General features: G+C 39.7%; 1 protein-coding gene across 20 annotated transcripts in view; it reads left to right on the top strand.

Annotated features, from left to right (window-relative positions):
• CACNA1C (calcium voltage-gated channel subunit alpha1 C) overlaps positions 1-24,811 on the top strand; it is a 490,018-nt gene that overhangs the window by 37,850 nt on the left and 427,357 nt on the right. For 19 of the 20 annotated variants that reach the window (XM_082047663.1, XM_082047666.1, XM_082047657.1 and 16 more), the window contains exon 1: positions 8,071-8,245. The exons of the other annotated variant lie outside the window; for it this stretch is intronic. In XM_082047663.1, coding sequence (XP_081903789.1) covers positions 8,197-8,245 — 49 coding nt within the window. In that variant the 5' untranslated portion in view covers positions 8,071-8,196. Of the gene's footprint in view, positions 1-8,070; positions 8,246-24,811 lie in introns of those variants that run through there. 20 annotated transcript variants of the gene reach the window in all.

Here is a 24,811-nt window from a genome sequence, read left to right as displayed (position 1 = left end):
GCCACACAACCATTTTTAAATTAAAGCTATTTGAATAAATGTTGTGTGTAAGCTCAAATCCGTGCAATTGGAGTGGATTTAATTCATACAGGAACATTCAGGAACATTTCCAGGATGCCATTAATATCTCTCCAGCAAAATACACTTTGAAACACTTTGTTTCCCACTTCCATAACTTCTGTAACACTTTATTAAAGTCCCACAAAATGAGCTTTGGATGTCCTAGGAGAAAGATTAGTCAAAATGGAATCATAATCAAATGCACAGTTTTAAAGTTGGTGATATAACCAATTCAATTAGGGTCTGTGCAGCATTTGCTTGTAGTGTTTTGATGATGATTTTTATGAAAATAGAGCTATTTTGAGCAGTCTGTTGGAACTAATTGTGTTTTAAAGGGCTGTTTGTAAAGAGGGGCTTTAGATCACTTGAATACAAGGTTTAGGTGACACTGAAAAAACCGTGGACTGACTACAGTCTCTAACTGTATGATTCTGGAACCTGGAGTTGAAAGCAGATGTTGCTACATGTGGAAGTTGTCTTTAACTTAGCACCCATTTGAATTGAACATGAAATAATTATTTAGCTAAACATAATTACCAGTAATTTTAACAGGAGGCAATGGGAGAGCTGCAACTTGTAGGACAGATTTTAAGATTACATGAAATAAAGATGCTGCAGTTGAAACAGAGGCTGATTACTAGGTGAGTTGTGATTTTATGTGTTTTGGAAAGAAATAATGATGAGAAAAGCTAGAAGAACACCACAAAGATTGCATTATAACCAGATACACTTACTAAGCAAGCTTAGTCCTTCAGTGTAGAAAGACTTATTCAAATTGAGATGTTGACATTGTGTGTAAGGCAAATATCACAGTAACTGACTATACCAATGAATTAATCTACTCATCTTTCTTGCACCTGTTACATAAGACCATGTATTTTTTAGACCATTTTATCTCATTAGTGATTATTGTAGATGCCCTCAAATCTGTCAGAATTCCAAACTGTTGGCTTCCTCAAGTTTATCAGTAATTTTCTGTGTTGACAAGGCAGATTTAGAAGTTCTGAGACTTGAAATGCCAAAAGAGAAGGAAGGAACTTGGTCTTATAGCCCATCCCTACATTTAATTTGTTTTTCCTTTTTGAGCTCAGTTTATGACTTTTATACGTGGACTTGGTTAGACTAGTGAAACATATTTTTCTGCATTGCCTTCTTATTTTGACTTTGTGTAGTTTTCATTGTTTAATAATTAGATCCACTGAGGTTTCCAAATGCCAACCTCCTGTAATCCTTCCAGTCACTGTAAAGTCTTCCTTAACAGTTTGCAAAATTTACTTTTTGAAGAATGCATATCTTAAAAAAAATATAAAATCTTTGTACTTGCCCTAAATCTCAGTTTATGTGTGGTGCTTAGTTGTGAACAAAATACAAACTGCATATTCCTTAGAATTTTGTAGAACTGTGTGAAAAGATTAGAACGGTAATAATTTCTTCATCATTGTTGTGTAAGCAGTGGCAAGTATCTAAGATACCCTCAACAGTTTGCCTGATGATTTTTTTCACCACAGTGTAGGCTGATTGGATTAAAAATATCATTTTTCATTGTAGATCTCCTTGTAGACATTATTAGGTCATGTCTTTTGTTTGACTGGTGATTTTAGGCTACTATAGCAGTAATTATTTTGCTTTTTTTTCTCATTTTTTTTTTTTTTTAATTGGCAGTAGCTAATGATGAACTGCTGAGTTTAAATGTCTTTGTATCAGTATATATCCAGTCTAGATCGGCCCAATTATTTCTTATCTAAAATAGAAACAGTACAATGCTTTTTTTTTTAAGTTTGGATCTTCCCCTTAAGCTTGTATGGCAAAATAAGTCAAAAATTGACCTTTTCCCTTCTTGAGGAAAAGTGACTACTCCTGTATGGTAATTCTGCAGAGGTGTTAGACCTTCCTGAGTGCACTAATTAGCTCTGTGGCCGAGTGTCTGTGATGGCGATGGCATAATGAAAACTGCCAGAAGTTCTCTTCAAGCCTGATAAGCATACCTGCATTTATATCTTACTTGGGATAAATGTCTGTTGTGTTGTTGCAGTGTGTTCAAGCATTTGTTGGCTGCTACGCTTCAAATTTGTGCTTGAATTCATACAATGCTACATAGTAATCATTAAATACTAATCACCCGTTTTCAAGTAGAAATGGTGACCTCTTTCATTTCTGCAGTTGGAATTAAAAAAAGCACCACTACCACCACCCATTGAAATAAGAGATCACAGCTGAAAGCTGAAATACTAGCAAGGTTTGAATAAAACCACACTTTCAGATACTGAGGTTACTTTCTAGAAAATTCTGCGGTCTAGAAAATCAAAACCTACTTAAAGGCTATCAATTTCTTTTACTTCCTTCTCTTCTGTGTCTAATGAGAGTTTATTCTAATTACTAGCTACTTTCCTACCCAGTTTTCAGTTATTTCATTCTTTCCTTTTTTTTTTCCCCTCAGATCAAATATTTTCTATTGTTTACCAATACTAGGCCTTAATATGCTTTAGTAGACCATACGAATGTCTTGATAAATCTTATCATTTTCCTTGTAACTTTTTGCAGTTGCTTGTTGACGTTTGAATGTAAATATAAAAGCTAATGACTGAAATTTCAAAACCAAGTAAATATTCCTATTAATTTCAGTGTGAAAAATACAGCTATGTTTTCCAAGTTGACTTTGAAAATCAAATTTTGAAAGTTCCTGTGGATATGGCATTGCTCCAGATTTTAAGAAATGAAATCACCTAGAAATCCTGATCATCAGCCTTTCTTTTCCATCCTGGATTTCTTTTTCTTGAGAAAGTCTCCTGTGTTCTAGCTAGTCGGTAGTTTTGAAAGGTCCGCAATTTCCTGATCACACTTTGAATAGCTTTAGATAGGACTGTCAATTGTTTTCATTCCAATTAAAATTAAGCAACCAAAAAAATTAATCAAATAAAGAACATTTTTACAAATCCATATTCACAGATGTAAACAGTTATTGTTTTTTCAGTAACAACTAGGAAGATCAGATGGAAAGGATGATACTCATATTTTTAGATGATATGTAGTTCAAAAGAATCAAAAAATAACTATGAGAACAATTCTAAACAGACCAGTCCCAAATTATGAGAAAAAATTGCTATAATCAATACATATATATATATATATAGAGAGAGAGAGAGAGAGAGTAGTCATGCAACACCAGCAAATAGCCCATGTTTCTATTACGCTGAGTATGGATGAATGATGCAGCATTGTCAGAAATGACCGAAGTTGTAAAGTGTATTATGTTATTCATGCATAATGATTATTTTAATATACCCAGAACTGATCAGGCTATCACTTTAGGTTTGAGTATGCTGAAGGAAAGAGACACTAGACAGAAACCAGAATTATTGACATGGTTGTCTTTGAAAAAAGGAAAGTCAAAGTCTTTGTGCAAAGCTTACACTGTGTTTAGATCTCATTTATTTAAATCGGAGACAAAAGAAACCACACAAACCTATAGTTTTCAGTGCAAGAAAGCGCTGATTCTGATGGGAAGCCTTCTCTGTTGACAGAGGTGCAAAACCTTAAATTTGTGGTGAAAAAAAGTACCTTTCGGCAAAGTAATAAAGTGCTCTGGCACTGTTTCTCTGAGCTGGCCCTGGAAAGAATCACATTTGTACAGTGAGCCATAATACTATTTCTAGATAAATACATTTATTTCACACTTTTGAATAACTTACCTTCTTATTTTGTGGTAAAATGCATTATTGCCAAAATAGTGTGAACATAATATACTGCAACTAGATAGCTAGATAACTTATGCAGTAGGCCAAATGAAAACCCTAGATAATTTGAAAAGTACCGGGACTGCTTAAAAGAGCCTTTCAAATGATTTTATAAGTTTTAAAAATAGTTCAATACAGAATTATTGTATGCTTTTGTCTGTTTTCATCCCATTACTTTCTAACCCCATCTTTAAATACAGCCTGACAGTAACTCTTCCTTTCTGAATCAAGATGTTCTCCTGTGCAACCTATTTGGGCAATTTCTGTGCTGAAGATGGATGTAGGTTCTGATACTGGATTTTGAAGAAGCTGTTGTGCCCAGTATAATCTATATATGGCTGGGTAAGAAGGAAGGAATACTACGTTGTACACAGAACAAAAAATTCCTGACATGAAGAATGGACTGTTGCATGTTCACATTATGCACCCTACAAATCATCTTTGACACTTTGTAACTTTAAATAGCTGTTTCTCAAAAAACTCTTTCTTGGTGCTTTGCATGGCCCTCATTACTATTGTTCTCACAGCAATTGGAGAACAATATTTCTCCTCGTAGTATTCCTGTGGGGTAGAAAACTAGTATCTCCACTTTAGAGCTGGCTTAAGGCTGAACATTCATTGGATCATTTGTTCAATCTATAGTCATCTGCTTAGAGGAAGTCTACAAGCACAGATTAAACCTGGTGTGAGAGAACTCTTATGTCTGATCATGGTACTGTTTACCTCTAAATCTGCTGGCTGCCATATCAGGCAGGGACTAGGGGCTTTCTAGTTGGTTTTCTATTGAAATAATATTATTTCATAAATCTTTTAAGATCTTTCATTTATATACTCCTCTTTGGGCTGCATGTGTGGGCAGCTAACTCTGAAGAAAGCAAAGTGTGCTTCCCCCTTCAGAAGGCCTTAAAGCTTTTCAGAGCATCGGTCATTCAAAAGTAACAGAATGCCTTCTGATTCATTTAGGCTGCACACTTTGCCTTTAGAGTCCTGGCCTAGAACAACTCCAATCAGAGCGCTCAGGATTCAGAGGGAAGGGCTGTTGTCATCCCTGAAGTCTCCAGGCTGGTACTCTGGAATATCAAATAAAATCCCGTCTGCATTACTTCTATGAAAAATGGAAAGAGAGAGAAAATGGAAAGAGAGAGTAAATGGAAAGAAATAAATTTTAGGCCAGTTGAATTTTCCTGGTTTGTGTGGAGGTTAACACCTCAGGTTCTTTCCTGAGGGAATTATTATTAAATGAGAATTTCAGTAATTACATTATTAAGAAAAAAATATCTTACAAGCACCTTTACTTCAAATGCCACCTCTTTACCCAACCTGTTTTCATGGACTGTATCTTCTTAGTGTACTTTGTCAGTACAAATGCTTTAGGGGAAAGTGCCATGTTCATTCTTATGCCACCTTATTCTCCTTCATTAGCAGGATCTTTCCATCTTAATCCTACAATCAGTTTCTTTCCACTTCTCTGTATAGAAAATTATTTGCATCAGAATTGCTGAGTAAGGAAACCTCAAGTTATAGTAGAATTTTATTTATGCTGAAGAAATTAATGCCAGCTAATATTCTTGTTTCTTGTTCTATTTTTCTTCTGTATTTGATTTTTGGTAATCGGCCCAACTTGTGGCCCACTGTGGGAGCTTGGCAGAGAGAGAGGGATAAAGAACGAAGAAGAAGATTTGTAGGTGGCAGGGACAGCTTGTGTATGTGGCTGCATATGTATGTGAGCTGGCATAAAGCAAGGCTATTTGGATGTTAACTGTTTAATACTGTATATAAATCTGTAGCTAGCTGAGATTGCAACCCAGGAAGAGCAAAAGAAATATTTACAGGTGCCCCACTGGTGTTTGACTTCTGTACAACAGTGATCAGCACACACTTAGTTACTTCCCAGAGATTATGCTCATGCAAGGGTAAACCATGCAACTCTTGGTCTACTTATAGCTGGAAAAAAAACTGAGTTAGCACAATCCAAAATGGCAAGGATTTGTGGTCACAAGGAGAAAAATAAAATGTATATTTACACAACAAATGTAGGCAGTGAAGGCTTTGGTGTTCAGTCCTTCGTAAAATGGTGAAGAGATGATATTTTTAGGAAAAAGGCAACTTGAATTAAAAATGAAAGCTAATATATTGCCGTTCCACCTCTAGCTGTGATCTTGCTTGATCTGGTAAGTTAAACAGGGTAAATGCATGTGACTTTATTAGAGAAGAAGTAGGCAATAGAGGAAAGTATTTTAATTGCTCAAAGGAACTCTTCTTCTTGAGTCAGAAATAAAACTGCGTCTCTACGTACTGTCAATGGCAATATGTTGTTGGTGAACTACCCTTTGAATAGCATGTAACACAGAAGTGATGATCAGTGGTTATTAGAAACCAAAATGACCTTTTTTTAGGACAAGTGCTTTGGCTTCATCCAGTTTTCAGTAAGTGCTTTACATCTGTTCCAGTTTCTCTTGTAGTTCCGAGTGGATGTGTTGTTTTCTTGTTTCTTTGCCTAAAACTGTTAGGTGGTGGTGTTTTCTATTATATTTTGAGTTCCATCTGAGAGACAGCTCATTTAGAGTGGTGGGGGAAAAGCCTCAAAAAGAGACATATATTTAATACATCCTACAGAAATCCATTTGTAGGGAAGGCACTAAGTTCGTTCTAAAGCAATTCCTTTATAGGGGTATTAGCCACTTTAGAATACTCTCTTTCTTGTTGAAATGGAAAACCACTTGAAAGGAAAGAACCACTGTGTTTTAAGTTCCACAAATAGTATTGCATGCATGGGATGTTAAATGGATACTCTGTTAGCATGAGGATTTACAGCCACAGGTTTGCACATAAGGACACGATGTTCTGGACATTAACCTCCATGTATGTCGGAGCGGTTTAGTTTCTCAGGTTGTGGCAGTTTCTGCAGTGGTTCCTGAGGGGTGTTTTTGAACTCTGCTTCTCTTGTTTAACATGGCAGCTCAGCGAGTCCAGATGCATTTAACATGTACTGCATTCAGTTCACATTTCGTTTTAAAGAAGTAATTTTTGCTCTCTGTGGAGGCTTCAATTATAGAGGGCCAAATGACAGGCATAATTAAGGCAAGCGGTGGGATACCAGCAGAGCACTTTGGTGTTTCCACCAAGGATTTTGCAAATCCTAGCTTGATTAATCTGTTTAAACATCTGTGCATCCTCTCGTCTGTACAATTTATCCCTGGGTATCTCTTTCCCTTCCGCTGCCTGCCTACCGTGCCTCTATCTGCTCGTAACGGATCAAACGCAACCGCAGCCCGTTCTGTCGTTTCGTTAAACGCCTGCACACGATGCCGGCTGTAACGCTTCAGCAGATGAGATTGTCCTCCTTGAAATGCAGCTCACAGACGCATTCCGTAGTGGAACCGCAGGGCAGAGCCCCACAATATTGAGAAACCGGATCGAAGCGGGGCCGGAGGACGGCGGCGCCGGCTGCCGCGGGGTGCTGGGGGCGGGCGGGCGGGCGGGCGGCGGGCGCGGCTCTCTGCCGCCGTGCCGCCCTTACTACCGTGCCACCGTAGTACCGTGCCACCCTGTCACCGTGCTGCCGTGCCACCGTGCTGCTCCCCGGCCCGGCCCCGCCGCCGCTCCCCTCGCCTGTCCCCCCACTTCTCCAGGCAGCCGGCTCCAGCTCGCCTCCTTGACGTCATGTCTGTAGCAAGGTTTCAGCAGGCGCAGTGAACGGCAAAGGCAGCGTGCGTTCAACTTTCAGATCAAGTCCGGCGGCTCCTAACGCCGTGCGCAGGGGGGCTGCGTGCAGCCGCCGCAGCTGGAACATCTGGAAGCGTTCAGTGTGTCTGTCTGTCGGCGAGAGGGAGAGAGCGGGGAGCGAGCGCGCTGAGGGAGGGGAGGGAGTAAGGGGCTGGGACTGTGCTCTCTTCCTCTGCAGAAACAGCTCCCTGCCAACACAACGCGCTCAGAATGGCTTTGAAGAGGAGGAGCAGCAGCGTTTGAACATCTTTTTTTTTTTTTTTTTCTTTTTTTCCCTCCTCCTTTTCTTACTCTGGTAGTTGGTGGACTTTAAAGGGACATTTAACCCTCAGAGCTTTGTCCTGGATGGTTTTGCATTTCGTTCTTTTTTTCCCCTTCTTCTTTTTTTTTTTTCCTTTTTTTTTTTTTTTTTTTTCTCTCTCTCGTTTCCCCCCTTCCTGTTCTTTTTTATGGTTTAACAGCCAGAGGTGCTGTGCTAAATTCTTGGAAGGGGCCCGGATGTACTGAGGATGCATTGCAATTTCACTAAAGGAGGCAGTAGTGGAAAGGATCAGTTTTTGGTGTTTGATGCAATAATGGGAATCAGGTAATAATAAAAGGGGAAATACTGCAGCTCCATTCTTCCTTGAATTTTACCAAGCCGATTTTCAGAGGGATTAATCTGGACTCGTTTTAAATGGTCAATGAAAACAAGAGGATGTACATTCCAGAAGAAAACCATCAAGGTAAGCCTGAGATTTACCTCTGAGGATCTAGCAACCATTCTCTCTCCTAGCCTTTGTCCGTCATCTCCCGGTTCAGTTCAACCGCTGCCGCCGCTGGCACAGCCAGCGGCAGGCGGGGAGGCCGGGGGAGGGGGACAGCCTTTGACACCGCTTTCCATTCGGAGACCCTCGCAGCCCCTCGAGGAACGGGTGTTTTATAGGAAACCCTGGGTAGAGAAAAGTTGTATTAAGTCTCCGTCGTCGCCTTCCGAAGCGGAGGGGCGAGGAGGGGCGGCCGGCCGGCCGGCCGGCCGGCAATGGGCTGCGCGCTGTGGCCGGGGGCGAAGTGAAGGCGCGGAGCAGCCCGCTCGTCCGTGTCAGAGGAAGATTAACTCGCAGTGCGGCCGGGATTACGCGATCTTTCCCAATTAATGTCGTCCCGGTCCTCATAACCCCGGTCTGGGTACGGCTCCCTAAAGCACTAGGAGAGGAGCCCTTTGCTTCTCGTACGATATTCTTAATATCTCACACGAAATGGGAGAGGAAAGGGGGAATTATCTATTTACACACATACGCACGCACTGAGAGACTGAGGGACACTGGGGAATGCCTATATTAAAATTAAAGTTGGGGTTTACTTCGGGCAGCGATTTCTTGCCGAGCTCCTCTCAGAATCGCCCGCATCATGGATACCCACCCGTGCTGCTGCTCCTCGGCATTAGCAAACGTCCCCAGCTATTCCCTGTAGTAAAACTTTGTTTGTCCAAACTCCAGAAACCTTCCTTCCCCGCCCAACCTCGTTCCTGAAGTTATTTTTATCCTGTTACCTGCGTGTTGTCACCCCCTCCCCTCCCTTCCCCACCAGCCCCGGCTGCACACACACGTCGGGACTGCAGAGCAGACAGAGCTATTTCCTCCCCTCAGCGAGAGAGAAGCAGCGCTCCAGCGGCTGCGAGCCCCCGAACTGCCTCTCCCTTTCCAGCAGAAACCCCCCAGCCACCGCCAACTTCTTCCTCAGCTCCCCCCCTCGCCCTCGGCTTCGCCCTGCGGGGCAGCCTCTCCCTCCGGGGCCAACTTGCCCGCCCGCAAACGCGCCCCCGCCCACTGTGACTGAACACCTGGTCTTGGTGCGAGGGTGCCTGGGTGGTGGTGGGGGCCCTCACCAGGCCGGTGCCCCCACCCCACAGGAGAGCTCCCTAGGTGCCCTCTATCCGCGAACCCCTTGCAGGGATGGCCAAGGATGCAGCTGGGGAGGTGTATTTAGCCCTGTAGTAGCCCTGAATGGTGGAGGGGCAGTGGGTTTCAGAAATAACACCCCACTCCTTCTGATTTAATACAGATTAAACAGGAAAAAACCCCACTAACCCCCCACCTCAAGCCACTCTGTTGAAATAAGGTGGGAGGGGAAAGGAAGCAGCCCCTGATCCAGAGTGTTCCTTCCAAGTGGGAGTGAGTCCGCAGCACATGCAGGTGTAATTGGGCTGCTCTTCCTGGACCAGAGCTGATAAAGTGGACGAAGAGCTCAGCCTCCATAGCAATATGCCAACGCTATGGCAACCTAAATCCAGCTCCCTCCTTATCAGCTGCAGTGATTATATAATTGGAGGAACAGTTTTGCATCTGTCTCTTGATGCGGATTGTCGTTACTCCAGGTGAAAGAGCAACTTCTAAAGCAAACAGAAAATCAGCCAGGTGGAAGAAAGTTCTGTTCTCTGATAGTGCTCAGGCTGCCATTTATTTACAATCTATTTTTATTTTGTGCAAACAGCACCTGAAAAGTTAAATTGGTCAGTAGCCAAGAAAACCTGGTGGCAAGGAGATGGGAGCAAACCAATCACAATGTGGAATGAACTAATTAAAGCAACCACAGATGCCCAGTTGCATGGTAGAGATAAAAAAGACGAGGTGAAGGCAAAGCTAGGTCTGTGATCCTGATTTGCTCCTTGCCTATAAGTGGGAAGGTCCATTTGGATAAGTCCTTACTCTTGCATCCTTCTCTGTTACTGGCAGCAAGGTGAATGTTCCAGGTACTACTGATGCAAATTTTAATGCCTATTCTTGAAATGTGAGTGACATGACTAGGCCTCTACTAGCATCTTCTTTTTGCACATGTCTGTTGTTGGTTAATCCCTTATCAGCCTACCTGAACAGCCTTGTGCTCAGAAGTCTGGGCAGCAGGGGAGCCGGCATCATAGTGGCGTTCTTAAGATAAATAAATAAAGCATGCTCAAGGCTATTAGCTAGATTGTGAGGACTGTAGGGAAGAGAAATTGTATTTGAAAGTGCTTTGTTGACTTCTTAATTGGTAATTTGGGTAGTGTAATATGTTTGTTTTATGCTTTTGAATGTGACTTGGTACACTGAAAATCTTTTGCCCCGAAGTAAGAATTTCCTAATTTTTTTTTTTTTTTTTTTTTGCACATTAAAATGTAAGTCTACTGGGTTTTCATTGCAGCTTCCTATTGCATAAAGAAAGGGGAGCTGGTGATATTTTTTTGTTGATGCTGAGACACTTTTTGATGTTTATTTTTGCTACACAATGTGCTGTATTTTTATAACAATTAAGTATTCATTATTGCCATAGACCATACGCTTATCTAGAAAATTAAAAAAACCCAAACACCCCACAAGAACCAGAAAAAGCTTTCAGAACTAACTACATCACATTTAATGCACATGTGGGACTGGGTGGAACTCTAGATGGGCATCTTTAATGCGTTCCCTCATAATATTTTGAAAACTTGCTCTCATAATATAAAATGGAAAATCAGTTTGCAAACTCACGTTTCACAGCCCTCTCCAGGGAGGGACCAGAACGAGTCAACCCGGCCTCTGGTTTTGCAAGTTTGATTTTCAAGCGTAGTTCAACCATCTAGTAAAATTGCGCTGCTTGCAATCCTGGCATTCGGTGAGATCGTTCCTGGTGAGATTTGGTTAGCAGCCAGAAAATGAAAGAAACCCAGTAGTTTCGTTGTGTTTTTCAGTTCCAGGGCTTAGGGAGAAGGGGGAGTGGGGAGGGTGAGCGGGTGGGGGTCCCGGGCGGTGCCTCTCCCAGGAGGTGGCACTACAGGGCTGCGGAGCCCCGAGGCGTTCCGGAGGGGTTTGGCAGCAGGCACTTCTAGATCTGCTGTGTCCGTCCTCTGCTTTTCAGGAGGAAAGGCCAGATGTAGCACCAATAGATACATCTCTATCCCGGTATAAAATTCATTAGGGTTGTAGAGCCCTTGGTAGGTCATTTATTCAATACAGTAGTGATCTTCTGACTGAAAAGCCATTTCTGATGCCATGTCTGAACTATCCTTCCTTCAATTCCAGGCAATGCCTTTGGGCTTTGTCCTTATTGCATATTTTGAACAGATTTCTACCTGCTGCTTGTAAAAAAGAACCCCCTCAGGTATTTGTCAACCATAATTAGGTCTTCTTGCAACCTCCTTTCCTAACCTGCACATATTCTGTTCTTGAAATCTCTCCCTGTAAGACACTCTTTTTGTAGTCCTTGTGTCTTTTGTATCTGTTAAATTAGGAACTAATTAGTATTCCTTTTATTTCTCAGAAGCCTATTGATAGTGAGAGGGTCAAGTCACAAGCATAGTCCCTGATGCATTTTCTGACCTGAAGTGAGGGTCAAACCCACAAATATTCCCCTTAACTTTGCAGTTATAAATGCAGAGGTGATTGTGTACACTTCACAGCTGATTTCAGTTGAAGGGTTGAAATCTGTCTCATGCTGTGCTACAAGACAAAACCAATGGAGATATGGACTAGGATTTGCTTTGATTTTCTGCTCTATTTTCAGAATGCCATTTGTATTTCCTGTAACTTTTTGGGACACCGCTTTTACGTGTAGGAGAAACAGTGCTCTTTCCAGGGTGATAAACTGATCAGATTATCAAACTGAGTCTTCATTTTTGTGTATTTGTTTTCGTGCTCTTGTTTTCCTGTAAAGATTTGTCAGAATAGGCATTAGTAGTGGGGCATGAATAATACTGCTAAGTGGTTTGAAACAGCTTATCTTCAGGACTTTTGGGGAAGAAAATCTGAATCACCACTCTAATGCAGCACTAACATTCCAGTCCCCACTGACTTACCAATAAATGCTTGTATTTATAAAGTATGATCTCCTGTCTCAAAGTACTTGGAACATTAAGTAAGCGTTAAGCATTTAATTCAATATAATATGAAACAGCAAAGTAATATAAAAAATATTTAATATGATGTTAAATAACGCTATTTAAAGATTCCGCATAATGTGGTGCACTGTGTTTACTTGTGGTAGTTGCCAGGAGAGTCTTCAGTAAAATAGTTAAGTGCTTTCAACCATTTCCTGTCCTTAAAAGGAGTATTTAAGTATCCTGCTGAAGGCATGGAATTTAAAGTATATACTTTTCAAAGGTTTTCTTTGACACGATCTTCAGTCGTAGAGTCCAGTTAGGGCTAGGTCATCAGCAGTGTTCCTGCTGCTGATTCTTCCTGAAGTTTGTGAGTTTCTGCCATTCTGAACACTTTCTTGTGAAGACCAAGCTGGTGCATTCTCTGTAACCAAGACACCCTTATGAACCCACTCTTGGTTGCATCTCTGTTCTGCAATTGAGTATTTTTGGGGGGTTACATCTGTGTAATTCACTGCAGCAGCTGTGACACACCCTTACCATGTGGAATTAATTTATCCTACCGGATATTTACTTTAAGTTATTTGTCCTCATCTTTTTGTTTTGTTTCCTCAAAATACTTTAGAGAACTTGTTGGATAACTGCAATATTACCATGTATGCCTAGGTTTGGCTTACTTTTGATTTTGTGGAACATGGGTCTTGAAATGCTTAAACTAGGATTCATCTGAATGGCACTCACCCTTAAATTTACTTTTTTTGGGGAGGTTGATGTGTATGTGTTTCTGCAAATTGTGATCATGGTCTTTCGACTTGTTAGGAACTGTCTTGTTTAACCCTTTCTGGGAATTAATTCAAGGAACAGACTCACTGAAGTTTGTGAAGAGGAAATAAAATATTTCCTCTGAGCAAATATGTTTTCTAAAATTATTTTCTATCAACCAACATAACAGATGTGACTATGTGCAGTAAAAGTCTCTCTTAAATTATTGAAAACAACAAATCAGATCAATGCTGAAGAAAGCTTTTACCGGTGGCAGATATATGCTTTACAAAACATAATGTTATTAAATGGTTCAGTTACCTATTTGCTTGTATTTTTAAGACTGTAGACAACACCAATATATTTTTCGAGTAATTTATTTATCTGTGACACTGTTTCTATTTAGATAGTGTGGATGAGATTAATTTGAATAAAATAATACCAGTTAACATTTATTACTGGATTTAAGTATCATTAATTTGAAGGAAAGAAGGCAACATTAGGCATTAAGACATATTTTTATGACTGAATACATAGTTCATCTATTACATAACATAGAATTGTCATTTTTTAATTGTAATTTTACCAATGGAATTTTTTTGAAAGAATACCATTTTTAGACAACTTTTTCTTTATTGGAGTAAAAACACCTTTGTGTGCTTAAGCAACTTGAGGATTTTTTTTTTTTCTCATCCTTCCCATTTTTTTCTTATGGGAGAAGAAGTCACAGTCAGTCTTCCATGTAGAGAGTATGGTGATGGGCTTATGGTGCTTCTGCCAGAGAGCCTGTGTAGTTTCAGGTGGTAGAGTGGTCCTGCTGGAAGCTCTGAAACACAGTGATGAATTTGTATGATCACAGGAACACCTGTTGCTATTGCAAGGTTGTGGAATAAATCAGGCTATAGTCAATAGGATATATAAATCTTCATCTGAAAGAGTCCTTGAAATAGTTTCAGTTTCCATGGATGGGATATAATGATGAGAGTAATATAAACTTCATTAAGAACTTGGGAGGGATTCAGGGTAACCCTTTCGCAACTGCAAGAGTCACAGGTGTCTCTGTATTGTATACAGAGATTTCCATTACAAAAGCTGAATTTCTCCAAGGAACCTAAATATAATATTAATAAATTTTATTGTTTGGATTATTTAAAATGATAGTCCAATGGGATGGGGAAAAAAAGAAAATATTAATATATGTATCATAGAACGTGACAGAAGATTTGATGGAATAATTTTGTCTTTATGTCATCATAGTGGCAGTTGTCCAGATATCACAGTGAATTATTGTGATATATAAGATGAGAGATTATTAGCGTGGTTTATTCTCAAGAGACGCTTAGATTGAGGGCAACCCAATGATGAGGGCTTTGAAGCTGGTCTGCTCTGCATGTTGCCTTCCCAGGCATCTTTCCCAGAAAGGGCAGTTCCGGGAGACGCTGCTCTCACTGGTACTCATTTCACTGCGCAGAATTGTATTTCTAAGGAGTGGGGATTAAATAAAACCATAATGTAGGGTGGAAGGGACCTGCAGTGGTCAAGTAGCTCAGCACTCCTGCTCAAAACGGGTCTAATTAGATGAGATTGCTCAGGGCCATGTCCAGTCAAATCTTGCATGTCTCTGAGGACAGAGCTTCCACAAACTCACTAAACAGCCTGTTTCAGTATTTAACTACCCTCACACAAACAGAAAAACCCAACACATTTTTCCTGGTGTCCGCTCTGTATATTTAAATCTGTATATTTTAAGATGGAGAGCTAATTTACATATATCAGCCAATAGCTAAACTACAACCATGTTTCTGTGTTTAATCGGACAGAGGGTTTTCATGTGTTGAAACTCTGAGATGGAAGACTTGAGGGACTTTTGCCTCAATGCATCACACCAGTTTCAGAGTATGTTTTGTTTGTTTGGTTGTTGGTGGTGTTTTTGTTTGTTTTCGTGTTTGTTTTTTTTTAATTTTATTTATTTTTATTTTATAATTGTTTATAAGTGAGGTCAGACAGCCATGAACTGTACATTGTTCTGATAGACACACAACGAGTTTGTAAGTGGGTTGTTTTCCTGCACTGTGCTAGAATAACTTTCATGCAGTATTGTGGCTAGAGGCCACTGACATGTATAATGATGAGGTAGTAGAAATCTATGAGTAGTTCACTCTAATGTTCCTACACATGTTAAGATATCAGGTCAATAGATGAACGCTGCTATAATTTACAAATGTTTGGCCGAATCTAATTACTTACTGTTGACATATATATACTGACACATAAAATCGCAATGGAAGCGATTACTATAGGGCTTGAATCCATCCTAACTTCGATTTAGATTTCTTTTTCCCTACTGACTAAAGGTAATTGAGATAACTGTTAATGGATGTTCTATGGGATCTCAGAAGGAATGCTAAGGCTATGGGATCTCAGAAGCTCACACAGGAATGCTAAAGCTATATATATTCATAAGGGATGCAATTTTCCGTTTTTTCTCTGTGTGTGTGTTTTTTAGTCTCAGAAGTTAAATTCTAAATCTCAGTGACTGTTTTAGCAGGCAAAACATTCAGAATCCATTAAAAGAGACCATCAGGTTGAGGAGGAATTATCAGAATACCACTTAAAGCCTTGTCCATGGGGGTGGGGGAGAGGGGAAATAAAAGGTTATTTAATCTGGGACCTGTAAAGCAATAAAAGAAATTCATGAGATTCATCAGTCTCCTGAGAAAGGCACCAACAAACTTAGGACAGGAAGGACTTAGGGAGGGAAAACTTGCTTCTTTGCTAAAAGGCAGAAGATTGAAATAAAGTAATTCTTAAGGGTGACTGGAGACTTAATGGTTTTCAAATCAGACCTAGAAAGGAGACAAAAATCTGGCTAATCCCATGGGAACTCTCCTTGCATCTTGTACATAAATCTTAAGTTTTTTAAGGAAAATGTTGTCTGAGATCCATCTACTGTTAAAGGGTGCTTGATCATATGTTTAAAATGTGCTTCTCTAAATGGTATTGTTATTTATCTGCAATTTTTTGGGTTTTCAGCCCATGATGTGGAAGATGGTTGCCTTTGGGTATTTTGGAAAAAACAATTAAATATGACTGAACATGACATTACAATTACAAAGTAAATATGCTCTAATTGAGTAATTAACTCAACATTTCTTCCTAAAGGCATTGTAGGAATGAATTCATGTTACTGATCAGATTTCAGATTCTTTATTCCAAAGGAGAAGAAAAAGGTTTCCATTCTACAATATGGCTGGCTAGATGTAAGACTTCTTGAGATACTTGTTTTTTTAAATTTAATACGTATTTTCAATACATCAGGTGTTCCTCTAACACTTTTTGTCAGATGAAATAACCTTTTAAATATACAAAAGAGTACTTGTGTCTTTTTGCTTGCAAGTCAGTCCCACTCTGTTAGGTACCAGCTATGTTCTGCTTCATGCATTATAATAATAATTCTGAAATTGAAACCTGTATGATACAGCTGTTAGTAGTAGAGTTCATGAATTTTAGATGCAGAAACACTACAAGGGACTGTGTGAGAAGCAATGGAATCCAGGTCAATTTAGGAATTAAAATGGATATTTGAAGATAGTGGAAAAATGAATTATTGTACTTAAATACACTACATTGTGTATTTATCTTAAAATTTATGTTGAAGTCTGATACAGATTGACAACTATCAGGGATCTGAAAGTTGACTGATATGCAATGCCAAACGTCACTGTGTTTTCTATCTTGCAGCTTTCATATAGTTCAGACCCTAAGTGTAAATATTAGAAATTTGGATTTGGTTAAGTATCAAGGTGTCTGATTTCCTTGGGATAAATTTAGCATATTGACAGCAAACTTAGCAGATTAAACCAGGTAAGACCAAGTGCCATTAAGCAAACAGAGGAAATCCATACTATTCATTACTTTGAGTTTTAAACAGACTCATGTGTAAAGAGGAAAGCTCCACCTGCATGCTGAAATTCCCAAACTGTGGGTAAATTGTGTATTGTTGATTTATAAATTGTATAGATGCTCAGAGTGTTTTCAGGTGTAATTTAAATTTGAATTGGTGTCTTTAGAGAGAATTAGAATGCATTCATGGAATGAAAATTGAAAGTGATCAGGTATAATTGTAGTTTGAATGGAACTTTTGTATGACTGTATTCAGGAGCAACAGGTAGGAGTGGACTATAAAATTTTTATGTCGCTTTTGCCTGAATGAAAATTTTAAGTGAAAAAAGCAGAGATTTACAAACGTCAGTTAGATTTGGTTCAGGCAGCATCAAAATTCTTAAATCAGTAAATGGCCTGAGTGATATAACTCCAATACCTTTTGTCTGTCAGATTCTCAGTGGCTTTGGCTCAATTGCACAAATTCTGTGAGTGTGAAATGTTTGTTAGCAGGTGTTTGGGATGTGGTAATCCTGTACAGAGCAGTGCACTCTGCTGAGCTCTGAAACACTTTATTCCCCAGTTTTCTTTGAAGAGACTTGTTTGTTATTTGTTAAATGTAATGGAGCTTATTGTTAAAATCAGAAATGGGGGAATTCCAAGTTCCTGGTAATTTCATGAGGGACTATGTTGAATCTTAATTCTTAAATTTGTGTGTGTGTGTGTGTGTTATTTATCTATTTAGGTTATGACCAAAAGACTTATAGTTTAATTTTAATTTTGGATTTGAAAATAAATGCAATGGTGAAGTAGTGACTGGAATAAATAGAGTATCTCTTGTCAATTTGGCTATTATAGCAAAAATCAGAAATAAATTACAGAGTGAAAGCTTAAGATGAACATGGCTTGAAGGCTTTTATCTGCTTTAAGGCAAAGGGTGTCAAGAAAGATCAGAAGAGATGAACTCTTGTGTCCTAATTCTCATGCAGTGATAAAAGCTGTTATGCATGCCAGCAAGTCAGTCAAAAAATAACTAGAGGTACTTGGTACTGGGAGTTCCTAAAACAGCTTCTGAAGTGTTATAAAATAAAGAAAAAGTCAGATATCAAGTTTCAGATAATTAGGGCATGGAGCTCTACAGGTGCTTGGCAGAATCTCCAGAGAAGTATTTTAGCACATGGTCAAACTCTAGAAAGGATCACATCTTAAAATACAAATAATTCAACAAAACATTGAAGAAAAAAAAATAATGCTGATAATGCAACTTCCATTAACAGTATGTTTAGATATCTCCTTAAATGCTTTTGATTTGCAGTGAGTTATACAACTTAGAGTATTTCTGTCAATAGATATGTATTTGACTAGGCCATACATCCTGCTGCCTTAATGCAAAGGTTATACTGAAATAAGTTTTCATTTGAATTTTATGGTACAGATGGGTCAGCAGCTTTCTGTCTATTTTTCTAGGACTTAACATTCTTGTTGAGAACTTTGTGGTTATCTTGCTTTGCCTTAGTTTTGCTCTTATTTCACCAGAACACCTTTTTACTTTATTTTGGGGCATGCCTTTTGAGATTTTGTCTGGTGTGTTTTTGAAGATGGTTTCTTATGGAGAATATGAGTGCATAGAATACAGAGCTGGATTTGGGTGAATGTTGCTAAGGATGTTGGCATGAATGCTATGGAACAAAGAATGCATAATTTACAAGAAATATGGATGCGGAAACCCTATGTGGAGTCAATTTTACAAATATAAGAGGGCAGGAAATTTTTCTTTATAGCATCTATGAGTGATATTTTGATAATTCAAACGGAATGTGATGTAGGCTCATCCAGATGGCTTAATATATTGGTGAATTTTACTACTTGTCTCCCTATGTCAGTGTTGAAATACTATTTTAAAAAAACTAAAGATAGAATTACTGTAGAAGATGGAAAGCCCCACTTGTCATCTTGGGATTTAAACCTCTAGTTCATGTAGCTAGTTGTTTTAGTAACAGCAATAGAAAGTATCTAAACCTAATTCTGCAGATACCAAACACTGAGAGATTTGACAGATTGTCAGGTGCTATTTGGGAGATTAATGTAAAGACTAAAGTACAGAAATTTAGAGGATCAGACTGTGTTTTAATTTATTTCTGTGTTACGATGTAGACTTCCAGAAAGTCTGTCATAGCTCCACAAAGGCTGTATTTCTTTCCTTTTCGAAGGCTGGCAAATGAATGTTTTCTGTGAAGTTTTCTACCTATGTTCTTATATATTTACATGGTCATGATTCCCCTAGTGTGAACATCTCCCAGTGTTAAACACTTCAATGTTCTTCCCCACATGCTAGGTCAATAGGCTTGAAAAATTAATTTTCTTTTTCTCCATTAACTGTGTTGTGAGTGTATGATGTGAAGATATTACTTTGGGAGGTTCAGGCAAAGAAATTAATAAGACCTTTAATTCTAATGAGATGACTGTTGTGAAATGGTATGTAGTTACTGATGTTCTCAAGGCTGTAACAGATACCGACATGGCAATACTGGAATGCTCGATCCATCTGTCTGGGCGTAAGCCAAGGAGAGCAACCCCTGCCCTGGTCCTCCTGACTGCACAAGCAGGTTTGAGTCTTGTGGTACGTTCAGAACAACAGGTTGGTTTGTTGTAGTGGTCCAGCTGTGGTGATCAAGTGCAGGGCTCCCGAGGGGTACCCCCGTACAACTGTTGCCCCATGATTTTTACTGTATCTTTTCAGTCCTGCTGACTCTCATTTTCTCTGCCTTTGTGGCTCCCTTCTCTGGCCAGTCTTCTCCAAAATAAACAACCCACTCCTAGTTACATTTTTCCCCACTAGTCACAGCTTTTCTCCATCCATACCAAAATTTGACATTTCTGATACTAGTACTTGGTAATCTTGGCCTTATTTGGCATTACTGACACAGTTACCTGGACGCTGTTGGCCTTGCCATACTCCACAAAAGGACTCCTGTACTTCCCTTCAGCTAACTGCAAAGTTTGCTCATCTCTGACTCAACTCCCGCCTAACCATGTGTGAAATCTGGCCAGTCCTCACAATGCTACCCATAACTCTTGTCAGCTGCTCACTCTGTTGTCATGTCTGGTAATTTCTCATGTTGTATCCAGTAGTTTTCCATGTCCAGTTCAGTTACCCAGGCCAGGACTGAGTCATCTGCCTGCAGCCCTAATACCGAGTCTTCTGAATAATCTTAACTTTGTCAAGTGACTCCTGTGTATTAATAAGTAAAGAGGATTCCCTTCTGTGTACTTACGATCTTTCCCTGATGATCAGTAGTTTTATAGTTCAGAGATGTAATGGTTGTGGAAGGAAACCCCTATCTTGGGTAACTGGAAAGAAATTATCAGACAGGTTTGGTCAGAGATCCACAGGTTTATGAGGAATCAGTGCCGAGATCTTGGTATGAATTGAATCTTGGTAAGAATCTCAGTATGTTTGTGGTCTCACTCTGGATGTCAGTTGTAGAGATAGTGCACTTCTTTTGAATGTAGGAGTTGCCATGATCACATGCTAACCTGATAGAAAAGGGAACTGCTGTCTGGTCTCTTTCTGGGGACTACGCATGGTAGCATGTGGTGTGCGCACAGTGTACTTGGTGCTAATGGATAAGAGGAATTATGCCTCTCTTTTCCTCCCATCTCTACAAACACTTCTCAGTAGGCAATACTGAAGCTTGAATAGCAATCTAACTATACAGGCAATACTGGTTTTATCTGCCATCTTTCTAGTGTGTGTGCCATGAGACATATTTTTTTGTTGTTTTCGAATAGCTGGAAAAAATTGTCTACACTCTGGAATAATTAGAATGTCTCTGAGATGTCTGCAATTGCACTATGCCTACACAGTTGTGTATATATACATATATATAGGCAGCTGTATAATTTGCTTAGTGGACCAGAGTGAATTAGTGACTGTGATTGGAAGGGGTCTAGCTGTGTTATGAAAGATTTGGAAAGAAATAGAATAGTATTCAATAAGAGAGAAATGGTCTATTTTTTCAGGATGTCATTCTTCATATAGTAAAACTAATCATTTGGCATAGATTTCATTTTACCTCTCTGTAGGTGTTTAAATTGTCTAGTTGGATCTAATTGTCTAGAGTCCATGTGTAGTCAGTGGAGAGGAAGGCAACCATGGCCACAAAACATTATAGACATCTAAAATAAGTGGGATGGACTGCTTTTTTGAGGTACTTAACTGTGCCTTGGCTATATAGAGAAGGCTCTGAACACTAAGTTAGACTAAATGTCAGATTTTAGATTGCTAGAACTAATGAAATGAATTCCATGTTCTGCATGTGTTTTGAATTCTAGTTTTGGTTGTCAACAACAAAAATGTAGTATGAAGAAAGGAGTTATGTGCCTATAATAGATTTTAATAAGTCACCTCTTTCAGGTGACTTGTGTGAATGCAAATATGTTAAATGGATGGTTCCTGCCTGAATGTGTGCAATTAAATAAAATAGTTAAAGAAAAGTGTGACAAGAAAAACAATAAGACGGGAAAAATCCATTGGAAATTCAGGGGGGCTGCTACTTGAAGGATATCACTGTCTCTATCTGGAGTGAGAACAATTCATTTTTCCCGAGACAATGTTTAGGAGTCACAAATACTGTGAATGCAAAATAGGTAGCCTCAGAAAGGAGATGGGGCTTTCCAGGCAGCATCAGCGAGGGATGGCAAGCATGCCAGAAGACTCAACATCAGAGAAACTATGCTGTAATCACTTCAGTCAGCTTCTTGTAGCTAGTGAGTGTGGTTAGCCAGGCTGTCTGGAATGTACAAAATTTACAAGGAAAGATTAACAGTTAGGTAACGTAGAGACAGTTCTCTGCATTAACTCTGAGTGTTTTGTGCTTGTGGATGAACAAATACAGCATGCGTAATTTCGAAAGCACCAGAACAATTGCAAAATGGTACAGTAACAGGGTCCTAAAGAGAAGATAAACTGAGGTGCCGACTTCATTTGCTCGTCAACTTGGCAAATTTGTCCAACTTTGGACAAGTTGGCAAACAGGCTCTGCCTGCCAGAGCCTGAAGTACCAGGTGAAGTGTGCTGGGTCTGTGAATTTCAACCAGGAGGAGAGCCCTTGTCCCTTCAGGATGCAGCCAGAGGAGGAATAGAAAGGTGTGACATCAAGAAAGAAGGTTAACCTGTGTTGGCAGGACAAGTTTTATCATGCTAAATGAAGGGTGGCACACACAATTTCTTTATAATACTATATAATCTCAAAGTACATGTGTCTTTTCAAAATTTGTTCCTCTTACCGCCACAAGCAGGAATACAAAGTCTTTATGTATCATCCTGTTTATGTCTTCAGAGTGTCTTTTCCCAGAATTTATACAGAATCACAGAATGATTGGGGTTGGAAGGGACCTCTGGAGATCATCTAGTCCAACCCACCTGCTAAAGCAGGTTCACCCAGGGCAGATCACACAGAAATGTTTCCAGGCAGGTTTTGAATATCTCCAGTGAGACTCCACAACCTCTCTGGGCAGCCTGTTTCTATGCTCTGGCACCCTCAAAATAAAGCAGCTTTTCCTCACGTTCAGATGGAACCTCCTATATTTCAGTCTGTGCCTGTTGCCCCCCATTCTATCATTGGGTATCACTGAAAAGAGTCTGGTCCCATCCTTTTGACACCCATCCTTGAGATATTTATAAGCATAAATAATATCCTCTCTCAGACTTCTCCAGGCTGAACAGACCCAGCTCTCTATCTTTCCTCATAAGAAAGATGTTCCAGATCCTTAATAATCTTTGTAGCCCTCCACTGGACTCTCTCCAGTAATTCCTTGTCCTTCTTAAACTGGGAAGCCTAAAACTGGATGCAGTACTCCAGATGCAGCCTCACCAGGGCAGAGCAGAGGAGGAGGAGAACCTCCTTCGACCTGCTGGTCACACTTTTTCTAATGTACCCCAGGATACTGTTGGCCTTCTTGGCCACAAGGGCACATCGCTGGCTCATGGTCAACCTGTTGTCTACGAGGACTCCCAGGTCTCTGCAATGCTGCTTTCAGCAGGTCAAGCCCTAATCTGTACTGATGCCTGGGGTTATTCCTCCCCAGGTGCAGGACCCTACACTTGACTGTGTTGAAGAGGGCACCTGGACTCTGTCATGCTGCCCTTTGCATAAGCTATATAGTGACTGAACACCTGCTGTGCCCTGGAACAAAGGCTGTGCTGTGGCAGCTAAGATACATGAAGCAACTGTTGTGTAACAGCTTCCTGAAGTGCATCAATGAGAAATTCTCCTCAGAAAAATTGTCATCTGTGAAGGGGTAGAGCAGTGCAAAGCAACACCCTTCTTTTGAGGTGCTGATAAAATAATTGAACTTTTTGAACTCAAATTTGAAAATTGAATTTTGAAAATAGGAAGTTAGGGGAATTTTTGCTGAAAATAACATTTTTTAAAATGTAGCATTTCCTATCAGTGGATTCCAGTTTAAACTTTCTATAGAAATCACAAACATCTGCTATGCCTCTATGAGAAGCTATTCTGTAATTTTGCATAGGGTTGTCTATGATGCTATCTGTCATCATTTCACCATTTGCTTTTGAATGCTCTTTTACTGCCTGTGCCTGGTAATGATACAATGACTCAAAACTTGAGACAAGAGAATGTTTCAGGAAATGTATAGATTTAAGTGGGAGTAGTTTACTTAAAATAACATAACTGTTTTTGTAACACTACTTTTCTGATTAAGCCATTGTGCTGCAAATAGCTTGAAATAGAGACAACAATGGGGATCCCCAGTCTACATGTGAAAATGTTGCATTTATCCCACCATGGGCCTCAATATGTTGCATGTTACAGAAAAATTTCCCATTGATGTATTTTAAAAATCATAATAGCTTTGTCTTTCTTACTGTCCTTGGACTGTCTGTGGATAACAGATTTTTGAAGGCATCTGCCAAGCTGAAGAATGTTGCTCAGTGGTTTCTGCATCCTTCTGTTTGAGCCCCAACAGGATCATTAGCAAAATACCCAGGCCTGACCCACAGAGACAAAGTGGAAGTCACTCGTGAGAGTTCACGGTTATGTTTTCTACTGGTTAGGCCTTCTCATTGTTAGAAACGTGTACCTTATTAAACATCTGAGTTTGGTTAGTTACAGCTATGAAATATTTAATCTCATAAGGTTTTTTTCCAGTTAAAGAGTCATGTGGTGTCAAATCTTTCACATGCTCATGCTGATAAATGCCGATCAATTTTTTTTTAACCATCTCTTATATAAGACTAAATGATTCAGATGTATTTAGTCTCACAATGTAAGGTATTATCCCACTCTACATTTTCTGCTACATCTTTTTCTGCGTTCTTTAAACAATTTTATTATTATTTTTGAGATTCTAGAACTGGGACCTACCATTAACCTAACTCTGGCACAAAACCGTGTCCCTAAGAACCTCATCTACATATCTTTTAAACACCTCCAGGGGTGCTGACTCCGCCACTTCCCTGGGCAACCTGTTGCAGTGCTTGACAACCCTTCCAGTGAGGAAATGATTCCTAATATCCAATCTAAACCTCCTCTGGTGCAACTTGAGGCCATTTCCTCTCATCCTGTCACTTGTTACTTGGGAGAAGACACCAACCCCCTCCATGCTACAACCTCCTTTCAGGTAGTTGTAGTAAACTGTAAGGTCTCCCCTCAGCCTCCTTTTTTTCCAGGCTAAACAGCCTTAGATCCCTCAGCCACTCTTCATAAATCTTGTTCTGTAGACCCTTCACCAGCTTTGTTGCTCTTCTCTGAACTCTCTCCAGCACCTCAATGTCTTTCTTGTAGTGAGGGGCCCAAAACTGAACACA

The sequence above is a fragment of the Streptopelia decaocto genome, assembly GCF_964273445.1.
Source record: "Streptopelia decaocto genome assembly, chromosome: 1".
NCBI classification, from domain to species: domain Eukaryota; kingdom Metazoa; phylum Chordata; class Aves; order Columbiformes; family Columbidae; genus Streptopelia; species Streptopelia decaocto.
This window is presented reverse-complemented; position numbering and strand designations above follow the sequence as displayed.